Source organism: Bos indicus, chromosome 20 (genome assembly GCF_029378745.1).
Source record: "Bos indicus isolate NIAB-ARS_2022 breed Sahiwal x Tharparkar chromosome 20, NIAB-ARS_B.indTharparkar_mat_pri_1.0, whole genome shotgun sequence".
Taxonomy (NCBI): domain Eukaryota; kingdom Metazoa; phylum Chordata; class Mammalia; order Artiodactyla; family Bovidae; genus Bos; species Bos indicus.
In genome coordinates this window covers 35267082-35293264 of record NC_091779.1, presented here as the reverse complement: position 1 = coordinate 35293264, position 26183 = coordinate 35267082, and the positions used below count along the sequence as shown (strand labels likewise).

The 26183-nt window shown below is 36.4% G+C and overlaps 1 protein-coding gene across 4 annotated transcripts in view; it reads right to left on the bottom strand.

Moving 5' to 3' along the window:
• RICTOR (RPTOR independent companion of MTOR complex 2) overlaps positions 1-22830 on the bottom strand; it is a 137929-nt gene extending 115099 nt beyond the window's left edge. For 2 of the 4 annotated variants that reach the window (XM_019982844.2, XM_019982848.2), the window contains exons 1-2: positions 22687-22830; positions 22468-22515 (exon numbers count right to left, since the gene is read on the bottom strand). In XM_019982844.2, the coding sequence (XP_019838403.2) occupies positions 22468-22515; positions 22687-22735 (97 nt within the window). In that variant the 5' untranslated portion in view covers positions 22736-22830. Of the gene's footprint in view, positions 1-14916; positions 14939-15006; positions 15031-22467; positions 22516-22686 lie in introns of those variants that run through there. The other 2 variants (XM_019982846.2, XM_019982847.2) reach the window with 2 other exon arrangements.
• Positions 22831-26183: the final 3353 nt, after the last annotated feature.

The window sequence follows — 26183 nt, the reverse complement described above, 5'->3', positions numbered from 1 at the left end:
GGTTTTTTCTCAGCTTTTCAAACTCCCTGACTTTTCCATTATAGTACTATTGGCCAATGGTAACCAAACCTAGCTTCTTTCTCTTGGTTTCTATAATCACACTATCTTGGTCCTCTTCATACTTATTTCTCACTGTTGCTTATGCACCTCTCTTAAAGGTCTGCATTCCTTCCTCCTATTTTATACTCTTTAATATTACCAAAAATTCTATCATTTGCCCTTAGGTTTCTGTTTTCATTGTCTCCGTAACACTAACAAATTCAATTTAAATCTTTAAATAAACAAAGCCTCAAAGTTTCAATTCTACATTTTATCATTATTCTACATTTGTTAAGAAACAAATCTATTTTAATGTTTGGTGATCTGTCATCGCAAATTCAGTATGTCCTGTAATCAAATTAATTCATCCTTAAAAAAAAAAAAAAAACTTTCCAAAATTTCCTTCTACAGCCAATGGTAATAATGTCTGAACTAGAAAATTACATCAAGGACAACAAATATCACTGAGACATCTTATACAGACTATATCACAGTAGTATCTTATTTTTATGTACTATTAAGTTCTGAATCAGTGCCCACATGTAGTCTTCTGTTTATGCTTTTTATGGCTCAATAAAATAATTTATATACATCAAAGAAGACACACCTCATCAAAATTATCAAGACAAAAACATAATGACTAATCTGGAGTCCCAGGAATAAGAGAAACACATGATACATTAAAGTTTTTCATGAACCTTGGTCAATGGTGATTTTAATTATGCAAAAATGCCATAATACACAATTGATTTGTGTAATACAAATGTAAACAAACTCTCTAATTAAAAATTTACTACTTGTTATTCTTCCACACATTTCACTCAGGCATGCATAAATAAGTGAATTAGCACCAATAATCAAAATCTAAAAGTAAATTTACAAACGTTGCTTGAATTTAACCTTAAAAAGATCTGAACTATTATAAATTAACAATAAAAAGCATTTCTTTGGTTATCTCTTGATTGAACAGGACATCTGAATATGACCACACTGACTGCTAATATTTTTATATTTATTTATGCTTTCTGATAACTCCTTTAAATATGACTGCTTTACATACTTCTACTACAGGACCTTCAGATGAGCCTTTGTCTGACATGCTGGTTAGACACACTGAGATAATACAAATTCTGGTCATGTTTTGCTGGTCATGTTTAGGTCAGGTTAGGTTTTGTCATGTCACTTTATTTACAAAAAACAGCTTTCATTTTCAGAGGTTTTGGTTTTTCAGAACTGTGGATAATAGGCTGTGGGTCTGTACAATTAGTATTACCAACATTCCAGACCCTGCATTCTTTTCTACAACAAAGTCATTGAAACTGCGTTTCTCTCAATGACAAAAAATATGTACCAATATTGAAGTATAAATTTAGATCTCCTTAGTCAAGCCGAGTAAAGTTCAATAAGGAAAAAACTTGTCACCACAGAGAATTTAATCCCCAACAAATAACTTTTCTATCAATTCAGAATAAAAATTTATTGTGCATGATTTAAAAAAAAAAAAAAAAAAAACCATTGGAAAGAAAGACTTCTGTTTCAGGGCAGCTACCTGGCTACTAAAGTACATCTGTGAACTACCAAAATGGGCGCTACCTCACAGCAAGTTAGAAATGTAGAATCTTGCACCCTCCCATACCTACCCAATCTGACTTCTCATTAAATCAACATCCTCAGGTGTTGCATTTGTACATTTACGTAGAAAAAATTAACCTAACAGGCCCAACTGCTTTTCCTTAAAAAGGTCTGCTTACCAGGTTAGTTGCTGGCTTACATCTGGAAACAAACTCAAGGAATGTTTCTACCACCCTAACTGGTAAGAGTGGCTTCCTGGCCCTAAACCATTTACGCAAACAGTATGGTTTATGCTGACCATCTGCTTTCATTCTGTGAGTCTGGATACACTTAGAACACTTATTCAACAGAGGCAGAGAGCAAAGAAAAGTATTTCCAGGTAAAGCTGAAAAATAAAGAGAGACTTCCCTGAGACTCTGAAGCAAGTGTCTCTGGAACCTAGATACATTCTTTTGCACAATCAAAAGAATCTCAACGAGAGAATTTTAATTTAAAGTATTCCTTGGTCTAACATATTCCCGGGCAAGAAGGAGAGGCAAATTCAACCATTAACCACCACTCCAACCCACCCACCCTCCCACCCAACTAAGAAGCTACCCTTACCCTGGTTATAAACATGAAAACGAGTCAGTATCAATAGAAACAAACAACACAAAAAACTAAAAAGACATTAAATATTAGAATTACCATATACATAATACAAACAATGAAATAATATTTTATTTATGTAAAGTTGGGGGGGGGCACTTCCCTTGTGGTTCAGTGGCTAAGACTCCACGCTCCTAAAGAAGGGGGCCCAGGGTTCGACTACTGGTCAGCAAAGTAGATCCCGCGTGCTACAATGAAGATCCTGTTTGCCACAACTAAGACTCAGTGCAGCCAAATAAATAAATACTTTAAAAAAAAAAAAAAGAAAATACAGCAGGGGGTTTGGCAAACTTGTTCCATTAAGGGTCAGACTAAATATTTTGGGCTTTGAAAGCTATTAATATAAGGTCTCTTTTATAAGTAATTAACTCAGTAATAGTAGCACCAAAGCAGGTATCAGATCAGATCAGTTGCTCAGTCGTGTCCGACTCTTTGCGACCCCATGAATCGCAGCACGCCAGGCCTCCCTATCCATCACCAACTCCCGGAGTTCACTCAGACTTCCTGATGTTCAAGCTGGTTTTAGAAAAGGCAGAGGAACCAGAGATCAAATTGCCAACATCCTCTGGATCATGGAAAAAGCAAGACAGTTCCAGAAAAACATCTATTTCTGCTTTATTGACTATGCCAAAGCCTTTGACTGTGTGGATCACAATAAACTGTGTAAAATTCTGAAAGAGATGGGAATATCAGGCCACCTGACCTGCCTCTTGAGAAATTTGTATGCAGGTCAGGAAGCAACAGTTAGAACTGGACATGGAACAACAGACTGGTTCCAAATAGGAAAAGGAGTTCGTCAAGGCTATATATTGTCACCCTGTTTATTTAACTTCTATGCAGAGTACATCATGAGAAACGCTGGACTGGAAGAAACACAAGCTGGAATCAAGATTGCCGGAAGAAATATCAATAACCTCAGATATGCAGATGACACCACCCTTATGGCAGAAAGTGAAGAGGAACTAAAAAGCCTCTTGATGAAAGTGAAAGTGGAGAGTGAAAAAGTTGGCTTAAAGCTCAACATTCAGAAAGCAGGTATAGACAATATTAAATGAGCATGTCTATGTCTGAATAAGACTATTAGAAATGCAGCTCTGTAAGCCTTACATCACAAGATCTTCAAGCTATAACTTGCAAACTTCTGGTTTAATAGAAAGAAAGGACCAGAAATATAAGATTAAAAATTTACAATCATCTAAGCAGAACTTCTTAAAATAAAAACAGCATGATTGAAATGTTAAAAACTCAATGAGGGGATAAAAGAATAGATACAGCTGAGGGGAGAACTAATGAACTGAAAGATATATCTAAAGATATTATATATCACTAATGAACTGGAAGATGTATCTGAAGATGATATGTATATGATCCCCACGAAAAAAGCAGACAAAATACATGAAAGAATTTAAAAAACAAGAATGATAAGAAGTCTAACATGTATTTAATAAGAATTTCTAAACAAGATAAGAAAAAATGTAGGAGATGCAATACTCAAAACCTCAGATTGAGAACTTTTCAAAATTCTCCAAAAACTTAGAATCAGGACATACAATGAATTTCAAAATAGTACAAACAACCATCTAAACACATTTTTTTCCAAGATATTTAAAGGCAAAAGAAATAATACATAATCTGAAAAGACAGATTATGTAGAAAGAAAAGCAATGTGATATATATATTAAAAAAAATAAAACCAAAAGTGTATGAATCCTGACTCAAAATGTTATCTGTAAGACAGGAAATCTGAACACTAAATACTAGATGATCTAAAGAGGATTACTGCTAATTTACTTATTTGTGCTAACAGTATTGCAGTTAAATATTTTAAAGTCCTTATCCCTAGAAATACACATAGATGTATTTACAAATGAAATTAATACATGCCTAAGTTTGCTTTAAAATTATCCACAAAGAAAAAAGGAAAATATACAAATGAAGTAAGACTGCCCCATATGTTTATATAGTTGAAGGGGGATAAGGAATATATGAGGGCTCCTTATATTTTTCTTACATATTATGACTGAAATTTTTCATAATAAAATATTTTTAGTGAAAGTCTGACAATCCCAAGTATGTGGATCAAGAACAATTCTAATATATCTCTACTATGATATATAATTTTTTCATATAAGCAGTAATTCTACACCAAATTATACAACCTAGAGTAACTTATGTAAGAGTACCAGAACTCATATACAAGACTATATATAAAATTACTCTTTATAAGAGCAAGGAACTACAAATGACCAAATGTCCAAGATTAAAAGAATGAATAAATCACTATTATTTAATAACATTTACCTTCTGGGTTTTCACCCTAATATTTGACAGACACTATGCTAGGATCTTTGAACGTATTTTCTCATGTTATACTGTAATAATCTTGTAAGAGCCAGAGTATTACTAGGTTGGCATAAAAGTAATTACAGTTTCAGACCCGAATTTTAAATCATTATAATTAGGCTCAAACACATCTTTATTAATCAAAACAGGAATCATCATAATCAACCCATTTTTGTCAACAAGAAATAGATTTGTTTATTCCTGTAGCATAAAAATCCATGCTTCAGGATTTAACAAACTCTTGGAAAGCGTTTTCCATGCAAAATGTTGTCAAGATGTTTGAATAAGTGGTAGTCAGTTGGCAAGAGGTCAGGTGAATATGGCAGATGAGGCAAAACTTGGTAGCCCAATTCATTCAACATCTAAAGCACCTGTGTGACATGTGGTCAGGCGCTGTCATGCAGAAGAACTGAGCCATTTTCTGCTGACCCATGCTGGCTTCAGGGTTTGCAGTTTTCAGTTCATCTCATTGATTTGCTGAGCATACTTCTCAGATGTAATGGTTTCGCTAGGATTCAGAAAGTTGAAGTGGATCAGGCTGGCAGCAGATCACCAAACAGTGACCATGACCCGTTCTGGTGCATGTTTGGCTTTTGGAAGTGCTTTGGAGCTTCTTCTTGGTCCAATTACTGAGCTGGCTGTCGCTGACTGTCGTATAAAATCCACTTTTCTTCACACGTCACAATCCAATCCAGAAATGGTTCATAGTTGATACACAGAATAAGAGAAGATGACACTTCAAGACAACGATCTTTTTGATTTGTGGTCAGCTCATTAGGCACCCACTTATCAAGCTTTTTCACCCTTCCAATTTGCTTAAAATGCCAAACAACCAAAGAATGGTCAACACTGAGTTCTTAGGCAACTTCTCGTACAGTTATAAGGGGATCAACCTCAATGATCCTCTCAAGTGGGTCGCTAGTTCCTGGGCCAAATGCACTGTTGATGTTGCAAGTAATCTCTACTGCTTATGACCCATTTTGAACTCAAATAAGAAAATCACTTGAATTTGCTTTTCGTCTAACATCATCCATAGTCTGTAATACATATAAAATAAACAGCAAGTAATAATTCATTAGCAAAACATGTAAAGCAAGAAGTGCACATCAAAATGATGTATAATATAACCACATTTATTTAAGAATGTATTCCAATATCAAATGGTAAAGCTCAACAATGCAAAAGCAAAATTACTTTTGTACCAGCCTAATACAACCCTTCCCATAAAAAAGAAAACTTAGGCTCAGAAAATTAAATAGCAAGTTAGGTATTTCCCTGCAGATTACGGAGCAAGAATTTGGATCAAGATCTTCCCTATTACCAACTCAGTTTTCATTTCACAGAATAATTAGGAATGTATATTTTCAAAAAAGAAATGTCAGTTTTCTAAGCAAAATAGTTTAATTTGATAGTATTAAAAATATCTTTTTCACAGCATTATAAAAGTAAACTGTGGTTAATGCAGACCTGCACAAATTACCAGTTAGGTCTGAAGTAATACTGTTTCAATTTGTAATTCCTATTTTATCTCTGTATGAGTCTGTTGCTGCTGCTGCTAAGTCGCTTCAGTCGTGTCCGACCCTGTGCGACCCCATAGACAGCAGCCCACAAGGCTCCTCTGTCCATGGGATTCTCCAGGCAAGAACACTGGAGTGGGTTGCCGTTTCCTTCTCCAGTGCATGAAAGTGAAAAGTCAAAGTGAAGTCGCTCAGTTGTGTCCGACTCCTAGTGACCCCATGGACTGCAGCCCACCAGGATCCTCCGTCCATGGGATTTTCCAGGCAAGAGTACTGGAGTGGGGTGCCATTGCCTTTTCCAGTATGAGTCTGTAAGCATATAATAAAATCAACTGGGGGTAAAGGAAGCAGGGTTTGACAAGTTTATTTTAAACAACCTTCTTAATATTGTTACAAGTCTCCTCAGCACTAATCTACCTATAATATTTAGAAAGCCCTTTTCTTAAGTCTCACAACTTTAAGTGATCTCTAAAGTTTCTGCTACCTCTAAACTCTCAGTACTTACTCAGCTTCAAGGTTCCACACCAATAAACTTGAACTATACTACTTCCTGCCTACCTCTTCTAGTTTCTCATTCTCCACTCTCCCTCTCCCCAAGCACTTTCTATCTATGGTTCCTTCCTATCTCTGGGCCTTGGTGTTATATACTCTTTCTACTTGACTTTCCCCCTACATCTTCACTTGCTGTTTCCCTGTTAGTCCTGGATTAACTAAGTATCAGAGTTTTCCCTGACAATCCCCCTAACCACCTATCAACTCCCTTTCACATACTCCAATTTTACATTATTTTGAGCATTTATTTCTACTTAAAATTCTGTGTTGACTTGCTTTTATCTGTGTTCTCCCTACTAGAACATAAACTCCTCAGTGGAAATATTCAAGGTTTTCACCACTGAATTACCGGCAAAAGAAAATTACCCAGCACATAGTAAAGGTAAATAAATATTTGTCAACTATGACTAAGGGAGGAAGGAGTGAAGAAATTATAGCAATATTACAAGAAAGGTAACATACAGTATATTACAGAAGCTCAAATAAGAAAGATATTCAACCCAGCTGAGAAAATAAACATTAACTTTGTAGAAAATGTGTTTCTAGTTAGAGTGAAGAAAACAGTTTGGAAAACGACAGAACTAGAATAGGGACACTAGTTATGAAGCCAATGCAATCACCCAAGAAAGAAAATGAGGACTCTGTAATGGTATGACAACAGAAACGGAAAAAGATTTAGCCAAGGAGAGGGAAATGGCAACCCGCTCCAGTATTCTTGCCTGGGAAACTACATGGACAGCAGAACCTGTTGGGGTACAGTCTACAGGGTTGCAAAGGAGTCAGACATGACTCAGCAACTAAAACAACATCTTTTGTTTTATTTTTAATTTTATTGAAGTACAGTTTATTTACAATGTTGTGTTAATTTCTGCTGTAGAGCAAAGTGAATCAGTTATAAATATATTATCTTTCATATTTTATTCCATTATGGCTTATCACAGGATATTGAATAAAGTTCCTAGTGCTTAAAAAAAAAAGATTTTTCAGTATTTTAAAGATAAAATCATTATCATCTGGTCACAGATTTGACATGCAGAAAAAGGACAAGGAATGAGGTCAGAATGTCTCCTGGGTATTCTCTTGGGTGATTTGGCCCATTAAAGTAATGCACTGAAGACCCAGATGGAAAATACAGAAAGATTTTTATAAGAGTAAGGTAATTAGTAAGTGTGAAACACAGAAAGCTTGATATACATGACCACATGGTTAAGATATTGAGTAAGCTGTTGAAAAAATTGGTCTGGAGCCCTCAAACTCAACACAAATTTGATGGTCATTTACTCAGCCAATAAATGATTTATGGTCCTTACAAGCGCACTGGGGCTGTGCCAGGCGCAGGGGACACACTGGAGAACACCACCCAGTGCATGTCCTCACAAAACCTACATTCCAGGAGACAGTAAACAATACTACAATCGGCAGCAGTGACAAGAGCTACGGAAGAAAACAAAACCAAATGGAAAATGATGGAGATGAAGGTTACAACAGGTGATCAGAGAAGGCCTCACTGATAAAGTGGTATTTGAACAGATCTAAATGAAGTGAGAGAGCAAGCCTACTAAGATTAGGAGAAGAATAATCCAGGCAGAATGTAAGAAGTACAAAGGCCCTGAGAAGAGAATAAGAGTAGGAATGAATAAAGAGAGGCCGTTTTGCCAAATATAATGAACAAAAGGAAGACTGAAGGAAATGAGAATGGTTGTGAAGAAGTCACTAACTAGATTATAATGGCAGTCATCACATATAGAGGTTGTATATTTTTAAGAAAAACGATTTTGTCACATATATTCCACTATTTAATACAATGTTAAAATACAGCAGATGCTCAATGAATTCTTTTCAAATTAATGAGTGAATAAATCAAATGGAATTCCCACTACATTTGAACCCAATTTATATTTAACCACTTCCTGAACTACAATTTTTCCCAAAGGAGAAACCAAATACCAATCTAAAAGTCTATATTATAAGCTTTAGTAATCCTCAGAAGCAGAATTTTTAAAATAGTTTGAACAGTGACATCATCTCTAAAACAAGTATGTGCCCTTCCAAGAGGACTGCTTAGAAGGAAAACATCTACTTCATAACAAATAATTTCTAGACTGTCTGCTAGACAGTCTAGAATAAACAAGACATCATTTGATAAATCCTTCACACAATTGGTAATGTCTTGATAAAATACCATTTAGACCAAGTTCTGATCATGTTAGCGAGCCAACAATTTACCACAGTAGCTCAGCTCTATGCTAGGAAAAATCACTAAAAATAGTCTGGAAAAAAAACTACGTACCAGTATTACAAGAGCAGTAACTAATATAATCCTGAAAAGCATGGTTAAAAATATAGATTTACTGCATTTACCCATTCCTAATTAATAAAATCAAACAAGCAATCACTCAAAATTCACCACTCAAAACAAGCATTCTTTTGATAATTAATAATCCACACAGTTTAAATCTGGTTCAGTGAACTAAATATTCTAGACTCAGAATCAACAAGGATATTCCAAGGTTATTAAATGTTCCCACCTTCAGGGAATTCGGAGAAGGCAATGGCACCCCACTCCAGTACTCTTGCCTGGAAAATCCCATGGACAGAGGAGCCTGGTAGGCTGCAGTCCTTGGGGTCGCTAAGAGTCGGACATGACTGAGTGACTTCACTTTCTCTTTTCACTTTCATGCATTGGAGAAGGAAATGGCAACCCACTCCAGTGTTCTTGCCTGGAGAATCCCAGGGACGGGGAAGCCTGTTGGGCTGCCGTCTATGGGGTCACACAGAGTGGGACATGACTGAAGTGACTTAGCATAGCATTCAGGGAATTACTAAGTCACTGTTTTCCATACTTTCAAAGAGTATATGCATAAGAATATTTTAAGTGGAGTGAATATTAATATCTTTAAAATTACCAACGTTCAGAAAACTCACTTCATCAAAACTTCTTCACCTTCAGTGTAGTTGAATATTGCTTCACTTTCACATTTACTCTTGTTTTTGCATACTAAGTAAATGTTATTCTATTTCACTCATTTATACTAAGCACATGTTGCCAAATTGCTGTCAAGTATTTAATCAATTTCCCATGCAATAGTCTCTTCTACTTTCTTGAGGATATACACACCAAGAGATGGGCAGTAGAATCTTCCTCACAAAGCACTGCCAACTCAGAGGAAAAAAAACCTAAAATTCAATAAAGGATTGAGTAAAAAACAAAATAAAAAACAATTAAAATTTATCTTAAATCAAGGAACAGAAAACACTATCAAATATACATAGAAAAAAAAAAAACTAGTCCATTTCTATAGCATGTCTTATTACAGTAGAGTCAAGAGAAGACTAGAAATGGAATAAGAGAAACAGAATAAGAGAAATAGAAATCAATGAAAGAAATTGAAAAAACAAGGGAAAATAGAGAAACAATCACATGAAGACACTTTGTAACTATTAATGAGGCCTTCCACTTAAAATATTATCAGTGAGGTCCAAGAAAAGCTTACCATCTACCCTTTTTCTCCATAAAAATACTAAGCCAATTTTCATAATCATTCTACCAATTTAATTAGGTCAACACAACTTTCATTGGATTGGAATTCTAATTTTTCCAACTTACTAACTGGTAGCTTTGAACTCCATACGGTGATCTATTAATTTTTCTTTAAACAGTCATTTTGAAAAAAATTGAAGAAAAAAATTCAACGCCTAAAACCTATTAAAAGGTCAGACTGAAGAGGGAAAAAAGACATATTCAGAAAATGATTTTTAAAGTTTTTTTAAAGTTGGAATTAGTGGAATTATTCCAAATTCTATTTAATCATATAAATTCACTTCCCTTTCAAATTAAAAAAATCCATATACATCATGATACACCTGACACACATAGGCAGACTTGGATTAAAATAACTTCGACTTTACATACAACACAGCGATACAACATACTAGTGAGCAAATGAAGTTAAATACAAAAGGGTATATGTAGGAGAAAATCACAATAAACTTCAAAAACACATAAACTTCAAAAATAAACAAAAATCACATAAACTTAAAAAATGTAGGAGAAAATCACATAAACTTCAAAAACAGGCAAAACTAATCTATGGTAGTAGAAGTCAGAATAGTGCTGTCCTTGGTGGGGGAAGTAGAGCCTAAATGGAGACAGACTAGGAACTTCTAGGGTATTGCAATATTCTGATTCTTAACCTGGGTTCAATTTGTTAACTTTCATAGAACTGTAAATTTATGACAACTCTCAGATCTACATTTTCTTCAATTATAAATAACATTTACTGCTTTCTTCCTATAGTAAATATTTTAACAACAAAAAAAGATGTTTTAACAACTCCACAGTTTTAAACTCTACAGTACCCCCATTCTACCAACCCAACATGAATATTAAAATTCTTTTTCTTAGTCTACTCTCAGTAAAATACTTTGTCTTTTATTTATGCCCTATTTGTCTTGATTTAACCACATCCACTCAAAGTTGAAACAATGTCTCATTTTTTTTTACAGTTCACACTTAAACTCTCCCTCTTCTCATCTCCTTTGTTTTAATTGACCATGTTAAAAACACCTAATATCTATGTATATCTACCTGCCAACTGTAATATTTTACAAACATTTCACTAACTCCTCCAATAGAGATGAGAAAGTATGCTCAGAAAAGGCAGTTTGTCCAAAGTAAAAAAATTCCAAGAGGCAAGTTTCCAAAGCTCAGGCGCTTACAGTTCCAGACTGTCTGTGTGTCAAGCAACTGTTTAGTCAGTAAGTCCTCTCCGACTCTTTTGCAAACCCAAGGACTGCAGCCCGCCAGGCTCTTCTATCCATGGGACTTCCCAGGCAAGAATACTGGAGTGGGTTGCCATTTCCTTCTCCAGAGGATTTTCCTGACCCAGGGATCGAACCCATGTCTCCTGTGTTAGCAAGTCGATTCTTTACCACTGAGCTACCAGGGAAAGCATGTTATTAAATGTTGTCCACATTCATACCACATTGTCCATATTAGTATCCTACTATTTTATTTATTTTTTACCTTACTGTCTATCTTTATACATATAATCCTACTATTCAAATTGTAGACATATATAATAACTTTATCAAGTCATATCTCACCTACCTTGAACTATGCTATGAAGCAAGTATCTGTCTTGAAAACAACCAGGATGCAAAAGAAAGCACTCCAAAAGATGTCAATAAAAATTCAAAGTATATATCATCAAAGTTTACTCACTACAGTTCATATGTTATTGACAGTAAAGCCCTTTAATTCCTATAATCACAACCTATGTATCCTTATTTTCCATGTAATGTTAACAAGTCCAGTTACATGGTTTCTATTTTACATCACAGTAATATAAAAAAAAATTTCTAAAGGAACTCCAAATATGCTAAAAAGATATAATATTTATACACACACATACTTCCCCCAAATCCACTCATATTCAAGTACCCCAGGTGACTATTTAGTGGCAATATACTTATTTAAAAAATAATTATACTTTTTTCTGACACACTTTTATAATGTAGAAATAATTACTGATGTAAGTAAAAGAAATTTCCTAGGACTCAAAAATTAAATCTAAACTTTCTTAACAAAACAACTATTATAAGAAACAATAATACAGCAAAAGGCAACTGCCGCAGTCTATCTAAATCTATCTAAATCTCTTAAGCTTTTTATTTCCTTTTGAAAACCAGCATTTTTAAAAATTTGTTCATTCTGCCAGGTAAAACAATATACACTTATATATTCAAAACAATGTGGAAACATGAACACACAACACTGAATTCTCCTGTGACAGAAAAGGGCCATTGTAAGGTTTTATTAAAAATACAAAGTGATTTAAACTTTAAGACTATGCCAATCTAAAATTTAGCTCATTACAAAGTTATAAAATTTTATGTTAAGAATTATTCCTACATGAAATACAGAATCCTATACAATTTAAGAATTAACCCAGTCCACTTTATACCACGTTACAGCGTTCAAAAATAACACAAATTACAACCTATAGTAATAAAATCACAAATCACTCTAAATAAACAAGGTAAAAATAGCTATTTGCATTCAAATATCCCACTACCATGACTCTATACTAACATTCTGTGACAGATATGAATAAAATCGTATCTACAACACATTGTTAAATGAAACATTCTACAATATTCCACTTGCCACCCCAGACAGTGCCATATAGCTAGACTTTAAGAGTTCACAGCTCACCTACCTCCAACCACTGGAGTCTTCTCACTCTTTCTGCAACTCTATTCCCCTCAGTTTTCCCCCCCCCCCCCTTGGGGGAGGGGGTTAGTGGTGATGGGGTTGTGGTGAAGGTTAGGGAGTATATTATACAGAATTATGAGTGAAAGAAAAACCAGGGCAATTAAAAGTTTTACTATATGAGGGATGAACATTAAGCATGGAAATAACTAGCAATATTATTTTAAGATGTGATTTCTCAAAATATTAAACTATTGATAAAAAATATATATGTATACACATCTAAAAACAGTTAAATACACTTTTATCTGGCAAGCTGTTTCTTCTAACTAAAAGTACATTACTTGGCAATCTTCTTTGTTTACAGCTTCTGTCTCTTCACTATTTATTCATTGTAAGAAACACATGAAATTACACTGGGTTCTGAACAAGATTACTTGCAATCCCTGCAAGTGGCAATTCAACTCTTGTTTTGCTCTTTTTAATAGTGTTAACCTCCCCAAACACTGTTCATCCTTTACCCAAATAATCAGAGGGTAGGATGTCTGGATTTGGCAACGAAACAGTCCATGTTTTTCAGGATAATCTTAATTTCAAATATTCTCTCTCACCATCAGGTTACATGCTTAAAGTCAGAAAATATGTTTAAAGTCAAAGTCATTTTAATGTGGAAAATAATAAAAACACTTCTGGTATCTACTTCCAAACTGCACGTATCTAGAAATAAGTTTGATACAAATTTACAGAGCCCTTTGAGCATGCAATATTAATGAAGGGGAGATATACTACAAAACAATGGAAGGAAATTATTTATGCTTAGGTTGGGAATGCAGCCAAACATCTATACACTCATAATCAGAAGCACACAATTACTTTACAACATGCCTAAAAGCTCTCAGTCTAGTCAAGCACTACCTTCAAAGGTTTGAAAAGCGCTGGTCTGAAATATAATCAGCCTTCAGTATATTTATATACAAAGCTCATCACCAATTTTTTCTCAACAATATACCAGGAATATGTCAGTTCAGAAAAGTAAGTACAATTATTTAAACATTGCCCTTTTATGCAAAGGTATTACAGGTGTCAACAATCTGATGAGGATTCCCCTCTAGGTCATTCCTTATCTATCTCCCATTTTTTTCCTGAATTCCTCTAGCTTTGGATTCCTTTATAAAGATAACTGGCAGGTGCTTCAAATACTATGTCCTGATAGAGGTATATCCCAAGCATAATATAAACTCTGTAAAGCCAAGAATTATGCCTTTCTGATTCACATTAACATTTACTACAAAAATATGCTGACTTAACAAACCATTACAAATCCAAATTCTTCAACATTTTAGGATAAACAAAATGGCAAAGTAATTGAAGGGGCCAGATTCTTTAAAATTCAGGTAATTAAGGTTAAAAACTCTTGTATATTGATTACTAACCTCAACTGACTCCTCGAACAGGTATGTTTGAAGCCTTGGTACATCCCCAATTTTATTATATTTTATATAAATTTTGTCATTACCAGTCACATCACTCAGTTTATGCAATAGGTCTGGCTGGACAACTCCATAAGAGGAATATTAAGAATGTACTTAGGCTTATGTTCTCTTTCAATCTTATGATTCTGAACGCACGAATGTTATATTTAGCTAGTTTTACGTAATTATTTTCAATTTAGTTTGCATCTGTATAATCTTCTAAGTACACTTATCCTATCAATGTAACTTTGAAGTAGCTATTCAGCTTTAACCCGGTCAGAGTAACAAAAAAACAAAAAAAACCACAAATACAAAACAATGGATGATCCAAAAAGCATTAACAGTCAACTCTCAATTATTCATATGTGGATTACCTAATAAATATTTTAGCCTGTTTACATCCACTATTCTAAGAGTATTTGCCTAAGAAATAAAAATTGATGCTAACAATTCAAATGAAAGATACACCAATCTACAGTAGGGGATGAAAGAACACAAAATCGTCCCCAACCATATATAAAGTTATTTATATATTTAGAATTCTTCCACTATTATTTACCTTTTTATGAAGTGTAGATAACTGAGAGTGGACTGCATTCAGCTTGGTGATAGGAGTACAGATACACAGGCATGCAAACCATTCACTCACCCCACTGTGCTTTTCACAGCCCTATTTTCAGTAGCCTGAGACCTGGGAGGGGGAGGAGGCAGCAAGTCACTGCAGATGATCACTTAAAAGGAAATTGAGAGTTGACTATAATTTACATTTAAAGTACTATGAAATACCATACTCCTACATATACTCATTGCTGTTTATGGGAATCCTTCTCACAGTAATTTAACCAGTGATTTAACAAGACTTTCTCTTTAACCTTTCGATATCCCAGAAACACCCTGATATCTGAGAATCACAAAGACTGAAGGTGACAGGGCTATGCGTGTAAAGTAGTATGCATTTTGGAGATCAGAAAACTGAAGCCTAAAAAGGTTAAATAAGCGTGCCAAGATCAACCTCAGATTAAGGGAGAGAACTGAGTCCTCCAGAACTCAATTTCAATGCTAGAGCTGACAGTGCCTTCAAGCCAAAGCTCTCCCCTTGGCTTCAAAGACCACAATCTTGCTCATTTTTAAGCTTTCTTCTCTTGTTGGCCTCTTTCCTTTTATCGATCCCTGTGCTGTGACATACACTCTAATCAGCATACACGCTAACATCCAAATCGTTAGCTTTTTCTCTATTTACATTCTTCCCTCTCTCAAGGCCCTAAAGCAGAGAACAATCAGATCACAAGTTAAAAACAATTACAAAAACATCCATGCCAGAAATTGCTGCTACCTCTTACACATCTCTGACAAACTCAAAGTGCAAAGCTGAACTCATTATCATCACTTCCAAAACAATTTCTCCATTTCTTGGCACCAATGCTTTCATTGTCAAGTCTGCAAATTTAAATACTCTTTTACTTTTACCCTCAATATTGTGCCCCTTTTCTCATCTCTCTCCATTCTTCCTTACAATACATGTTTCAGTTATTATTATTCTATGATATATGCTGAGAAAGCAGCTTAAGATCCAGTGAAAAAAGAACTGAGCAAAGAACTTAAATAAGGCAATAGTAAGTGATATTTAGAAAGGAATAAACAAAGATGTGGAAAAGTAGAGGAGGAAGGAATGAATTCCCACTGGGATGATAAGGAAGGATTTTCCCAGAAGTGGCATATGACCTAGACCTTAAAGAATTAGGATTTCTCTAAAGAGTGCTGAAAATGAATTCTAAGCACAGGAAATGACCTATGCAAAGTAAACAGAAACTGCATGCCATGTGCAAGGAATAACAAACAGCCACCTCTGACTAAAGCAGAAAATCTCAAAGGCACAACACGATCTCCAAGGAGAAACAATATGAATGTGGAATGTAGGTGCTTAGACTAGCAAATTCTCCACAACCCCCACTTTGAGAAGCACTGTGTGAAAAGAAGGGAGTGCTTTACCCAAGCGAACTATGTGGAGAGACAGACAGACTGAGAATGGTATGGTTAAGATAGTATAGAAGAAAATAATTCTGGAATCACAAAAGGCCTTCAATGCCAAGCTAGGAAATCTGGACTTTATACTGTGTGCAAAAATGAAACTATTAAGTGCACATGTATTATTGTTGTTATTTTAAATAAGAGAAATGAAAAGATAAGATCTAGATTTCAGGAAAATTATCCTGGCAATCACATAGCAGAAAAAATGAAAAAAGTGAGAGAAAAGAATATTTTACTGTCAACCTAACCAGATAATGAGGTCATCCAAATGATATAATGTGCAGTAGACCAACAACAATGAAAATAGGAGAAGCTGGATTCAGTAGGTATTTCAGAGGCAAATTGGGGAACATGTCAAATGAACAAAGTGGACAAGCAACAGGTCTCTAGCTTGAATACCAAAGGATGGTGGTGGTACCAAGAAAGTGAAAGTGGGTAAGTTTTAGGGTACAAAATTTTATACACCACAATCTCTGACAATTACCTACCATACATACACACTAATACATTTTGCAAGTTTAGAAGAAAAAGTGTGAATAAAAATGTAATTATTGTAACCATCTGAATTCATGGATTTTTTGAAGCCATGAGTGAAAAGGCTACAGAAGGTAGCATCAATGAGAGAGAGGACAAGAAAAGTCAAGAACAGAACCTTAGGGTACACTTGCTTAAGGAGCTGGAAGACCAGCCAGTAAACAGAGAAAGAGTGGCACGAGAGTTAAGGAAAGAACCAGAGTTTTAAGACTAGCCACAGTGTAGTAGCTAGAAGTGCATAATCTGCAGTTAGTCACTCACTAGTTATTCAGGTAAGGCTGAATAACTTACCTTTCTGAGTTTCAGTCATTAGAATTTTAAAAGCCTGTATCTTCAACTGTGAAACAGGGATAAGAGAACCTCAAACAGTCGTCGGGGCTTCCCAGGTGGCACAGTAGTAAAGACTCTACCTGGCAATGCAGGAAACACAAGAGACAGGGTTCCAATCCTACATCGGGAAGATCCCTTGGAGAAGGAAATTCGAGAAGGAATTTCCACTCCAAATCCTTGCCTGGAAAATCCCATGGACAGAGGAGACTGGCAGGCTACAGTCCACAGGGTGGCAAAGAGTAGGACATGACTGAGCACGCACGCACAGAAAGAGTTGTTGAAGATTAAGTAAAATAATACGTTTTACTGTCTGGAACAATATTAATACAGTGGTAGTACTAATAATAGAATGGGGAACTTAAAAATGCCAATGAATTTTGCATGAGGTTACTAGCATCCTTTAAGAAAACTATTTTAAGTACAGGGGGAGAGCTGTGCTTACAAGACTGAAGGAGTTAAGAAAGAAAACTAGAGTAAGGATAAACTATTCTGTGTGTAAAGCCTATGAAAAAATGACTGTTTCAAAAATCTTTGTCTTTATTGTTCCATATGTCTCACCATCATCCCATGCCTAGCAAAGTGATCCATAGGAAGAATACAACAAATGTTTGCTGAATATGAGAAAATTAATCTAACAGGAAGTAAAGAAGCAAGAAATCTTCTACAAAGAATCTTAGGGGAAACAATTAGGAGCATAAAATTCTTATCCAGTTTAGCCTTGGAAACGAAGAGAGATGCTTTATCCTCTGATTCAAGAAAACAGAAGGTGAGCATAGGTGAAATTTAAAGGGGAGAAGACAAGTAGATTCACATTAGACAGCTTCTATCTTCTTAATAAAGAAATAAAAGAAATAAAATCCTCCTCCATGCAGGGTAGGAGGATTCTGAAGTCAGTTTAGAATCTGGAGAAAAAAATTAGTGGGTTCATCCATTTTAACATATATTCAACTTAATTTGCCTCTAATACCCTGGTCTAGTGCCCCATCATCTCAGACTCTATCAGTGGCCTACAGAGCAGCTCCTCTTCCTGCTGTCTCTTCCCAAGGTGTGGCATATTCTCTCAATGTGAGAGCCCACATTTCCTTCCACCGTGTCCACTACTATTTTATGAGAAGTCAATCCCTCTGTGAAGCTGCCTCTGAGCCTCTCCTCAAAGAGTTAATCATTCTCTCCTCTAGGCTACTTCCGTTCCTTGTATAGTTTGATTAGTTTATTGTTCTATATCGCAATCACTTATGTCTGTTCCAGTAAACTCCAAAAAAGGGAGTAATATCTTCCTCATCTTTAGTCCTCCAGCACTTAATTCAGCATTTATTATATAAAAAGCAGTCAAATGTTTGTTTCGTCTAACTGAAGTAAGTGATTAAACATGAGTTTAATCCTATCAAGAAAAAAAATCACAAAACACAAAGTGTTCAAATCTGCATCATTCAGATAACCTTCCTGCTTTTCTAAGTATTAAAGAGCAGCTAAGACACTCAACCTTTTCATTCCTACTAATGGAAAAATAAAAGGATTGAATGGTCAAAAATATGTAAGACTCAATACTTAATAAATTATATTTTAATAGTTATATTTGAATATACATGTTTCCATGTCCTAGGAATTCACCTTGAACACAATAATTAAATTATACTAAGAAGGGTTTCTTATTCCAGGAAGAATACTCTCTCTTCAAGTTATTTAGTACCAGGAAGAGATGCCTTAGTGGACTGATTTAAAAAAAAAAAAAGACTATCCTTGCGGTGGAAGTGGTTAAGGGAGCATTTCAGTTTCAAAATAAATTTTGGCATGCAAAACAGAGAGAGTATTTAATGATACCAATAGCAGTTATCAGGGACTTTCACAATTAAGTAATTGCCTGAACAAAACTTAAAGCAACAATTACCAATAAATCAACTATAGGATCTCCTAGAATGAAGTTTCTAAACTCAAAATTAACCCATAAACAATTTTTAACTGAAGCACTTTCATACAAACCATAGCAGTAACATCAAAACAAAAACTAAAGAACTTTAAACCTCTCCTGGGCTTCAAGAAGCTTGCAAGAATTGACAAGTCTCATTACCAAGAAATTTTCTGGAATCAGGGAGAAAAACCATAAAGTAGAATATTTAATATTTTTAAATAAAATACCACATTTTATCTTAAGTACATATAATAGATTGTTCTTTACTTAGACCTAATACCGGTAATGTCACAGTTTTTTTTTTTTTTTTTACAGTCGTTATATTCAAGAACTTATGAAGTGCTGTATGTTAATTATCTCTCAAGAAAAGAAGAAAAAAATGGTAGCAGTAGGGGTGGGGGCCTAGAAACAAACTATGTGATGCAGATACACTATATTCATGTATTCACATATGATTTATATATTTTGAAGCTTTTCTTAACAAATTGAAAAACAATAAAAAAGAATTCCAGTTCAGAGAGATTATACCCAATTAACTGTATGTCTCAAAAATAAATGAAAGCTTCAATACAGTGATTTCTGGTTAACAAGTTCATAATATTAAAAACAATCATCTGAAATACTTTAAATGTGATACCAAGAAGCAAGAAGTTTGATTTCATTGTTTAGGAAAGCAACTAACATTTAGTTAACATCACTCACAAAGTCCTAGGTCCCATTCTGAATACTATATGGCCTAGTTCATTTACTTCTCATATTCTTAACAACCTTCAAGAATAACCTGAAGTTAATTTTTTTTTTTGAGCTGAAGAAACCAAGAGTTAATGAAGGTTAAATAAACCGCCCCCAGTCACCCAGCTGAGATTACAACTCAGAACCATTTGACTTTATACTACACACTGATGGCTCCTCTAAGAATTACAATGACCATGGCCTCTATTTTATAATGAACTTTGTTAGACAGCTACACAATGACTTTCTCAAAGGTTACATAGAAATAATGAGAATGAGAGCAAACCCTGCCTTATAGCATTTAAGAAATTTTTTCAGTTACTCAAACTTTATCTAAAACATGCCGTAATCCAATCCACAAACAGCTGCCCTTCAGCTGCAACCCAGACTGCCCCACAGTTCTCAAATGATTACGGAAGCTTAATTTCTCATGAACTTTCTTCATGTTAGAGCCACAAGCCTTCTTCTAACAATGAATGTTTGTGAGAATAGCAATTTCTCAAACAATAGAGTCCCTATACAGTGAATCTAACTCAGATTATTTTTCTTATTCAAAACTTCCTTAAGATTTGAGAACAGTTCTCACATGTCCTCTCACTCTTCGTTGCATGTTGCTTTTGCAATCAGTTTCACTAGTTGTGCGTACTTCACTCTAAACTGAAATACATCTTGTCAGGGCAAGCGTTTTCCGCACTTTTTGTATTGATATTATCCTAGAAATACCTATAGACACAGATGGTTACTAAACACTCAGGGAATACAGCATTCTAAATAATAAATATACAGCTATCTGTGTACTTGAGTAAAACTGGAGTAAATGAAAGGTATCAACTCAAATTTGTACATAAGCTCTTTTACTACCCCAAATTTTGACACCAGACAAACCACTACATATAGGAGATCAGCAAAGTCAATTTAAAGCACAAGTATAATTCATTTTCCAGTACCACATTCAAACATATTTTTAATGCACAAATTAAACCCAATATCTATCGAATAAATGATCTTCACACCTTCATCTAAAACATATATGCACATATATAGGTTAATCACTAAAACTACATCTTTTACAAAACTCAAATGCTAAATTGAGCCCTGTGGGAATCTTATTTTGTCAGGAAACTTACTAGAAAATCTTTTTGCTCATGTATTTTATACAGACTTTTCATATGCGTGTTATAGTCAAATTTCCAAACTGTTACACAAAAGTCAAAAGTTTTATATCTCTCTACATTAATATTCAAACCCTATCTGCTGAAAAAGTTCTAATTTAGTGCATTAGTAATCTAATTAGTTGTCATTTCTATTCTAACTTAAGCCCTATTTTATTGTAGAAACTCCACAAAAGTACCTTGTTCACCCGAAACTAAGTCCCTGAACTTTCGGAATAAAATATTGTTAAAAAAATTTATTGTAGTTAAATTAAAAACTAGCCTTTCAGTCCACAAAACAGTAATCTTACATTATGATATACAAAATAAGGGAATGCGCTATGCTTTAGATACAGAGATGATTCTCAACAATGAGCCCGCATCTAACAAATACTGTAAATAAGTCATTATGTCAAGTAGAACGTAGTTTAAAATTTTCATATAGAATGTTTAAAAGGACTTTTTTTTAAACTTCCTAAAGTGTTTTTCAGATCTCAAAAAGGAAACTGGTTCTATACAGCTGAACCAGGTTACACGCTAAGTTACAGCGGGTGTGAAACGACTTCATCGTAATCAATAGACTCAATCTTGTTTACCGTGGAAGAGAAAAGAAAAACCCTGTATATAACTACCAAATCCTCGGCGAGAATACTGAATAAACTCCAGTTATGGTGACTGATGAAAATATACTGGCCAGTAGCCGGATTAGGTCCTTAAAAATATAACCCGGGTTTACCCAGTTCCGAAGGTGTAAACAAACCCGTCGCCACTGCAGAAGGTAAACAATGAACCTGCAGCGAGGGTGAGGGGGCGGTCTTTGCCAACTACAGTCTCAGCGGCCCGGGAAAGGGAAACAAGAGGGAAACACACACGCTTCGCAGAAATCACGAGCTCTGGGTCTCGCTACTGACTTATCAATGCTGCGGGTCCCCCAGGGCGGTGGGCAAGGAGAAAAGCATCACGCAGTCGGCAAGGACCGAGCAGGTCCGGCTTTGGCGCTGGGGGACGGGGAGGGCAGGATGTGGTCTCTCTTCCCTCAGACATCCTCTAGCAACCTAAATAACAGCCTCCACCTCCCTCTGGCCGCCCCTGGGATTCGGCTGCTAAAGCTCCGGGATAGGACGACTACGCTCCCCTCGGGGTCTAGAAAACCCAGAGGGTCGGCGACTCCGCCGAGTCCCGCCTGGTGCTCCTGGGCACCGCAGCACCCAGAGGCCCGGAAAAGGGCTTAGGGAGAGGAAAGCGGGCACCGGGAAGGGGGATGGGTCCGGGAAGACAGCCCCCGACTTGCTCCCGCGGGCCGGCAGGCGGGGCTCGGGCTCTGTCTCTCGTACCCCCGCAGGTCCCGTGCGGGGCCGGTCCCTGACCGCGGCCCCCAACCCCGGCTCCTCCCCAGTAGGAAGCCCTCGCCGGCGCCCTGCGTTACCTCGGGTCAGATCCAGCGGGACGTTCTCCTCGCCGCTGTCATTCCGCCCTGCGCGAAACAGACACATAGCCCCAATTAGGATTCGCTCCCAGGCCAGCGGTGGCAGCCCGGGCTCCGACCAGCGCCCGGGCTCGCTCCACCCGCCCAGGGCCCGGGGGAGGCAAGTGCCAGGGGTGGCGGTTGCCGGGCGGCGAGGGGTGAGGGCTGCAGCGGACTTACCTCGTATTCGGAGGTTCTTCAGCGAGCGGCCGCGGCCGATCGCCGCCATATTGACGGGTTTCAGTCACAACACCGGAAACCTCGCCCAATCGCGCGAGAACCCCTCCCCGCGCGCCGCGCCTGCCCCCCGCGGCATCTCTCCCGCCCCTCGGCGGCGGCTGGCGGCGGGCAGCGGGTGGTGCCGGCTCACCCGGGCGCGGAGGGAATAGGATGCCGATTCGGGATCTCGATAGAGCTTTCGACGGAGGGTGGAAGGCGCCGCGACGTGCTCGGCCTTCTGGGGCACGTCCGCCAGGAGGGGGCATTTCCCACGAGGGGAATCCCATTGATGCGAATTTGCAGCGTGGAGGATGCTTCCCGTCCAGCCGCCGCGGAAACCGTAATCTAAACCGACGCTAGGTGGGAGGAGGCCGTGATGCGCCGGACTGGCCACCTGCTGAAACCATCCAGGATGACCGTTTTCAAGTCCTGAAATAGACAGCCCTTCTTCCTTATTTATCAGTTCAAGACGATTTTATTAAAACAACAATACCAAAAAAAAAAAAACTTCACCGTTTTAATGTAACTACATTCTGCCTAGAATCTCTTTGCCCCAACCAAGTTAACATATAACAAAGTTTGTTCTCCGACCTCGCTCAAACCACCGTGCTAAGCAGCCTTGCATTTGATCTTCAAACCCACACTCAGCCAGGCTGGCTTCTTTAAGTGGAAGTGGTCGGGTGGAAGTTTTGTTTTTGACCGCTTGGAGCGGAACCCGAGAACGGGATGAAGAAGTCAGGGGTGCAGGGTGGTGGTCCCTGACGGTGGGTGGGATTGTTCCCGCGCAGGCGCGGGCGCCTGCAGGCCCGGAGACAGGGTTTCCTCTCTTCCTGGAAGCAAGAGTAGTGGCTGAAGCCTCTGTCTGGGTTTTCCCTCTGTGTAACTCCTGAAACAGTGGCTAGTGCAGATGTTGTGGACCAATATTTTTTATAGATGAACCTAACACTTACTACGTGTAGAGACTTTAATCACTATATATGTATCTGGCCACAGACCCAGCAACTTTGTTTTACACTAGATTAACTTTGTTTTTTATTAACTTTTTATTTGGTATTGGGGCACAGCTGATTAAAAACTAGATTAACTTTAAAGAGAGGGGTGAGCGTTTCGTCTCTTCCTATTCCTCAACGCTTTCCTTTCTGTTCTATAAGACTGGAGGTTGATTAACAGTAGAGATCTTGCTGTCTTTTCCCAGCTACCGGTTAATGCGTTGTCCATAATAAATAAGTGTTCAATAAATAATGAATTATCTGAATAAATGCCCTGGATTCCTTGTTTCAACGCTCTTTTTGCTGTTAAAAAAAAGCTATTTGTACATACCAATTGCAGTCGTTAATAATAGGGAACAATGGGAAAAAATAAAGGGATTATGCAAATTATTGCAGCCTTTGAAAATGACGAATCAGGTCTAATGTATTCGTAGGAAATAATGTTCATGATATTAAATCTAGCAAGAGATTAGTTCTCTTTTTTATAAACACTTAAAATACATAAAAGTATACAAAATATTTTACATATCTATGTATGGAGAGAAAAGTCTGATATATACATCAAAATGTTAACTTTTTTCCCTTTTAAGTGGTGGTATTAGACATAGGGTTTATCTTCTTGTTTGCTTGTCTGTACTTTTAAAATGTCCTATAATCAGTACATATCGATTGTAAGATAAGTAAAAATTTTAACGAGAAAAATAAAAGCAGCATAGAGTAGCATCATCAAGAAAACAAAAGAGGAATACTTATTCCTTAAGATACTATTTTCTGTATATTCCAGGTCCTTTTCTTAGGAGATCTGCAATCAGATATCTGCTGCTGATACTCTTCTTAGATTCAAGGATGTGATACAATTAGCCTACTTTTTAAAAATATACTCTGATATTAATATTCTAGTTACAGCTTAAGGCAAAACTTGAAGTCTAGTTAGGACATTAAAATTTTGTATTTCATCTCTTTATGTAGCACATTTCACCATTTTAGAAAAGCAGAAATCTAGCAATGAAATTCCACCACCTTCTTAGTATTGTTCCAATTTTCAACCACCCTTTAAACCAATTAAAGAAATTCTCATCTATTCTGAATTAACTCTTTCCCAGTACAACTTAACTTGGTTTTCTTTTTCAGTCTTCCACGAAAACTGAGTACAACTGATACAGTTTTAAGTGACTTAAGATACTTGAGAACCTGAATCTAACAGTCTTTTATCTTTATAACTATCCATATATGTTCCTATTTAAAGATCATTATTCAATTACTCCATCTCTTTCAGGAGAAAAAAAATCATCTTTCTCCAAGACTTACATCTTACAATGAAACTAATTTTTTCCTGTGTTACTATCTCAGTCATTTGACTGGCTGTGTTCTCCATGTTTGTTCTTAAGGTGAATGGCATTTCTGGTAAACACACATTCTTAGTGTTTACAAATGACATTCATCTAGGAAGCAGGAGTTTCAGTAAATTTTAGTAGGAAATACATTGTTATGTTTGCTCTTAATTTAAACTGTAATGCTACATTATTAATCTTAGGTTGTTTTAAAATCTCTAAGTTATTTTCTAAACTTGCCAATAGTTAGCCATTTTGAAACTTGTTTTTCTTCCTTGTTTATTTTAGCCCATCCCTCTGTCTTACTCATTTTGTTTACTTCTTACTACTTCTCCAATTTTCCAGGTCATTTTGATTCTAATCTGGTCATTGAGAATGTGACTTCCTCTTCTTAGTTTTCATTTCCCAACTAAGTTTCATTTACTGTGTGAATGACTGTTTTTTCTTGTAGTATTAGTCATTGATAAAAAATGCTACATGGGATTAGGTCCAGGACCGCACCTCTGAAAGATAACTTCTTGATTCCAAAGATACAATGACTTCACTGATAGTCATTCTCTGGGTTCTATTTCTATCCAATTACAGTTAATAGTTCTAATTATATACCAAATTGTATCAGTTTCAGATACAGTGGTAACACTGAACAGAAATGAAGCCTTGCCAAAATCTTAGTTCCCTTTATCTATCTGCCTTATTACATAGGCCATATGAAGATAAAGTAAGTCAAAAACCACAACGTTTGATCAGTCTATTTTTTGGTAATTTCATCCCTTAGTTAAACCACAATTTAACATCTAGATAAAGGCCATTAAAATGACAGACGGTGGTCTAAAATAGATCTTATAATCCTACACAGGATTGACAACTACAAATTGGCCTTCCCTCACTACCTCTTTGGGACAGTTCCTCAGAGCTATCTGAGATGCTGTCTCCCAGGCTGCAGTCCTCATTTTGCCCAAAATAATACATTGTGCATCTTTTTAGTTGACAGGATTAATTATGAAGATTCAGCCTTGTCACAGCACAAAGTTGCTTCTTAGTATTATTCCTTTCAATTTCAATCTCTGTTCCAAAACTTAATGTAAATCTCATTTTTAAAAAAATTCTGTGGAGTATAAAGGCCCTCAATGAAAACAGC